At 35.0% G+C, this 5,000-nt stretch overlaps 1 protein-coding gene across 6 annotated transcripts in view; it reads right to left on the reverse strand.

Annotated features, from left to right (window-relative positions):
* LOC123506868 (FGGY carbohydrate kinase domain-containing protein-like) overlaps nucleotides 1-4,163 on the reverse strand; it is a 17,612-nt gene extending 13,449 nt beyond the window's left edge. The window contains exons 1-2 of one of the 6 annotated variants that reach the window (XM_045259510.1): nucleotides 4,123-4,163; nucleotides 1,010-1,207 (exon numbers count right to left, since the gene is read on the reverse strand). In XM_045259510.1, the coding sequence (XP_045115445.1) occupies nucleotides 1,010-1,204 (195 nt within the window). In that variant the 5' untranslated portion in view covers nucleotides 1,205-1,207; nucleotides 4,123-4,163. Of the gene's footprint in view, nucleotides 1-1,009; nucleotides 1,208-2,431; nucleotides 2,469-3,902; nucleotides 4,016-4,122 lie in introns of those variants that run through there. The other 5 variants (XM_045259595.1, XM_045259265.1, XM_045259433.1 and 2 more) reach the window with 5 other exon arrangements.
* Between the last annotated feature and the right edge of the window lie 837 nt (nucleotides 4,164-5,000).

Below are 5,000 nucleotides of genomic sequence, written 5' to 3' on the forward strand. Positions count from 1 at the left end.
ATGAGAACAATAATTAAGGACAGACCATCAGAATGGGGCTTGGTGGAGAGTGGAGTTCCACAGGGATCAGTGTTGGCACCAGTAATGTTCGCAGTCTACATAAATGACATGGTGGATTGGGTGTCCAGTTATGTGAGCCTATTTGCAGACGATGCAAAATTGTTAAGAAAAGTGAGATGTGACAAAGATTGCGAACTACTCCAGGAAGACTTGGACAGAATATGGAAATGGAGCTGTACATGGCAAATGGAGTTCAACACGACAAAATGCAAGAAATTAGAGTTTGGCAAGAGTGAAAGAAGAATCAGGAGTATGTACAAGATAGGAAATGAAGACATAAAACCAGTCATGAAGAAAAAGACCTTGGGGTGACAATTACCAATGACCTATCGCCAGAGAGACATATAAACAAAATAATTGGAGAAGTATTGAACTTATTGAGGAACATAAGAGTGGCGTTCGTATATTTAGATGAAGAAATGATGAAGAAAATAATTACTGCAATGATAAGACCAAGGCTTGAATATGCAACAATACAGTGGGCTCGAACTTAAAGAAACACATAAGGAAACTAGAGAAAGTACAGAGGGCTGCAACAAAAATGGTGCCTGACTTAAGAGATTTGACTTATGAAGACAGACTGAACAGAATGCAACTTCCGACCCTGGAAAACAGAAGAGAAAGGGAGACCTGATAGCAATATACAGAGTGATGATTGGCATGGAAAAATGGATAGGGAAGATCTGTGTATGTGGAATGAAAGAATGTCGAGAGGGCATGGGAAAAAACTAAAAATGGCCACTTATAGGAGAGATGTGAAAAAATATAGCTTCCCTCATAGAAGGGTGGAAGCATGGAATAGTTTAGACGTGGAAGTGGTCAACGCAAGGAATATTCATGATTTTAAGAAAAAGCTGGACATTAGTAGATATGGAGACGGGACAGTACGAGCATAGCTCTTTTCCCGTATGTTACAATTAGGTAAATACAATTAGGTAAATACACACACCTTGACACACACACACACAGCACGCCATATTTCCTCCGAGTCCTGTTCATAGTAGTCTTGCTGTGGGTTGGCGGTGGTGATGACGTGTGTGTGTGTGTGCAGTACCCGCCCAGTGCCATCCACCAGGGCTGCTCGGACACTGCCGCTGCCTACATCCACACCCACATATAGGCCGTCATCCACCTCTCCACCCATACTCTGAAACCACATAGACACTGGTTAACCACTTCAATACTGGGACACATTTTTACCTTGAGTTTTGTGTATGATTAGACCATTTTATTGACATTAGCAAGGGTCTATGGAGGTCACAGGATTAATGGCCACAGTCTTCAGTATTTTAACCCCTTCAGTACTGGGACATATTTTTACCAGGGTTTTTGTGTACCATTAGACCATTTTATTGACATTAGCAAGGGTCTATGGAGGGCAGAAGATTAATGGCCACTGTCTTCACTATTTTAACTCCTTCAGTACTGGGACACATTTTTACCTGGAGTTTTGTGTACCATTAGATCATTTTATTGACATTAGCAAGGGTCTATGGAGGTTACAAGATGGTTAAAGAAAAAAATATATGTAAACAAAATGAGAGAAGGAAAATATAATCAAATAATGAGAGTAAAAGTTAAATAATGAAAAGAAAAGAAAGAAAAAAGTACAGTATGACAAAACAGTAAATTGTAAAAAAAGAAAAGAAAAGAAAATAAATAAAAAGAAATATGTAAGGTTGAAATTAACACAAGATTAGGCAAATTAACATAAAGATTAAATTAAGTAATATTATGAAGCCTATAAAATTATGTAGGCTTAGAAAAAAGTCTCCAATTAACACAAAGATTAAATTACGCAATATCAAAAGGCCTATAAGATTATGCAGGCTTAAAAAAACAGATCAAAATGAACATAGAGATTAAATTAGGTAATGTTATCAAGCCTATAAGATTATGTAGGCTTAGAAAAGGGGTAAAAATAAACATAGAGAAATACTGTTAGAAGTCTAGATAATATAAGGCCTACAAGATTATTTAAGCTTACGAAAACGGACTCAAATGAACATAGAGAATTACTGATATAAGATTGGGTAACATAGGTCTAGAAAATTGTATAGGCTTAAAAAAACAAGCTCAAATTAACATAGAGATTAGTTTGGGTAATATTATTAGACCTATAAGATTATTTAGGCCTATAGAGAAAGATAGGCTTAGATTAACAGGAAATTAATTAGATAGGGCAATATTAGTAGGCCTATAAGATTATTTAGGCTTAGAGAAAGATATAGGATTAGATTAACAGAAAAAATATAACAGCAGGGATTCTTTATGTTACTCTCTCTCTCTCTCTCTCTCTCTCTCTCTCTCTCTCTCTCTCTCTCTCTCTCTCCCTAACCTAACCTTATATACTGCTCTAAACAAAACCAACCTCTGTGTGTGTGTGTGTGTGTATGTGTGTGTGTGCTGTTGTGATGAGATAAAATGATGCTGTTCCCTTATCTCTCACCTCATCACCCCACCTCCCACCAGGCCACCCCCCTTATCTAACCCCCTCCCCACATTCCCCCCCATGATAACACTTTGACCTGTATTCAGAAAAATGCTCTGCTGTCTCACTCTGACTGTTTTCCAAGGCCACAGAGATGACTGGCGGGGTTTTCAAGAGTGTTTCTCCAGTTAATAATGTGGAAATCTTGTTATTCTGCCTCTAAAACTGTAAAAAACACACTTAAAAATGCTTTGTTCTATCACTAAGACTATTTTTAAAGGCCACAGATGACTAGCGGGGTTTTCAAGAGTGTTTCTCCAGTTAATAATGTGGAAATCTTGTCACTCTGCCTCTAGAACTGTAAAAACACCTTAAAAAACTAGTGTCAATTTAATAAAGCCTTTGAAATAGTGTAGGTGAAACAAAAAGTGTTTGAGATTACGAGTATTTTATTATTTGATGATTTTATACAGCTTCAGAAACTCATGTGAGGATTAAAATAGTGAAGACTGTGGCCATTAATCTTCTGCCCTCCATAGACCCTTGCTAATGTCAATAAAATGGTCTAATCACACCTTTTATTCATTCTTGTTACTATTTGGTAATTTTATACAACTTCAGAAACTTAAAGGGGGTGATTAAAATAGTGAAAACTGTGATCATTAATCTTCTGCCCTCCATAGACCCTTTCTGATGTCAATAAAATGGTCTAATGGTACACAGATTTCAAGGTAAAAATGCATCCCAGTACTGAAGGGGTTAAAATAGTGAAGACTGACCATTAAACTTCTACCCTCCATAGACCCTTCCTGATGTCAATAAAATGGTCTAATGGTACACAGATTTCAAGGTAAAAATGCATCCCAGTACTGAAGGGGTTAAAATAGTGAAGACTGACCATTAAACTTCTACCCTCCATAGACCCTTCCTGATGTCAATAAAATGGTCTAATGGTACACAGATCTCAAGGTAAAAATGTGTCCCAGTACTGAAGAGGTTAATATTTGGATAAAATGGATAAAAAGTCATAAATTAAGGAAATATCTCTAATAACAACAGTCTGGCATTAAAGAAATAAGGAGATTTGTAGTAAACTATTAATACACAACACTTTACGTATAGAATATCAATAAAAGCAACAAAATTAACACATGTAATATTATTCCCCTTAAAATAGTGAAGACTGTGGTCATTAACCTTCCTGATGTCAATAAAATGGTCTAATGGTGCACAAAACTCAAGGTAAAAATGCGTCCTAGTACTGAAGGAGTTACAGGATAAATAAATAAATAAATAAAATAATAAATATAATAAGAGAATGCGAAGAATTATATTTTCCCCTCAAACTTATAATTTCAATGAATTAATTACACAAACACACTCAAACATCACAACTAACAACACTGCTTACCAAACACAAACAAAATAACAAACACTGTAAAAATAACAAAAACACGAGAGGAAAGAATACAAACAGTCACAAGAACACCAACACTGCAACACAACTTGTAGCATAAACAAAACACAACTAACACTCAACAAACACAACTAACAACACTATTAACCAAACACAAAGAAAACACAAGAAACACCGTAAAAACAACACAAACACGAGAGGAAAGAATACAAACACACAAGAACAACACTGCAACACAGCTTCTAATATAAACAAAACAAACACACAGGCAAACAAACACAAGACACAATAAAAAGAAAAACAACAACACAAATACACGTAAAATAACAAATAAACACCACAACATAACAATGAAAACCCGTAAAGATAGATTAGACAAAAAACGAAAAAAAGGGAAAAAATAAAACAAACACAATGAAACAAAAAAAAAAACAAACACACAAAATAACAAACCAAACATAACAAAATAACAATAAAAACACCCATAGAGAGTAAATTCCGCCATTTTAACGGGACATTTTATTTTTGGCGGGAAAAGAAGGCAAGTTTGTTTACATGGTCAGCTGATCGAGGGAGGCTGACAGGCAACATGTTCTCCGGTGACGATGATTTGGGAGTTTTTGACGATGTAAGTGACTATTTGTGTTATTTAAGTGTTAATTTACCTTATTTTGATGTATTTAGTGTATTATGTATGTGTTAGGATACTTAAATAAGATTGTGATGGCTTTTACTTCCCTCGTGAATTATTTTGAGTTTTTGACGCTGTATGTGGCTAATTGTGTTATTTAAGTGTTAATTTACGTTATTTTTATGTATTTAGTGTGTTATATATGTTAGAATGATTAAGTAAGATTATGTGATTGTGTGGTGGTTATTTAAATTATCTCGTGTTCTGGTCCATGAAAGTAATGTTTTTGTTGAGTTTCAAATTAAGTAAGTGGGTAATTGTGTTATCTTGGTGTTAATTAATGTTATTTTGAAGTATTTAGTGTGTTAAGCATGTGTTAGAATCCTCAAATAAGATTGTCTATTAATTATCTCATCCAAGGAAGTTATTTAATTAAGTTTCTGGGCATGAAAGTAACAATT

Source organism: Portunus trituberculatus, chromosome 1 (assembly GCF_017591435.1).
Source record: "Portunus trituberculatus isolate SZX2019 chromosome 1, ASM1759143v1, whole genome shotgun sequence".
Taxonomy (NCBI): domain Eukaryota; kingdom Metazoa; phylum Arthropoda; class Malacostraca; order Decapoda; family Portunidae; genus Portunus; species Portunus trituberculatus.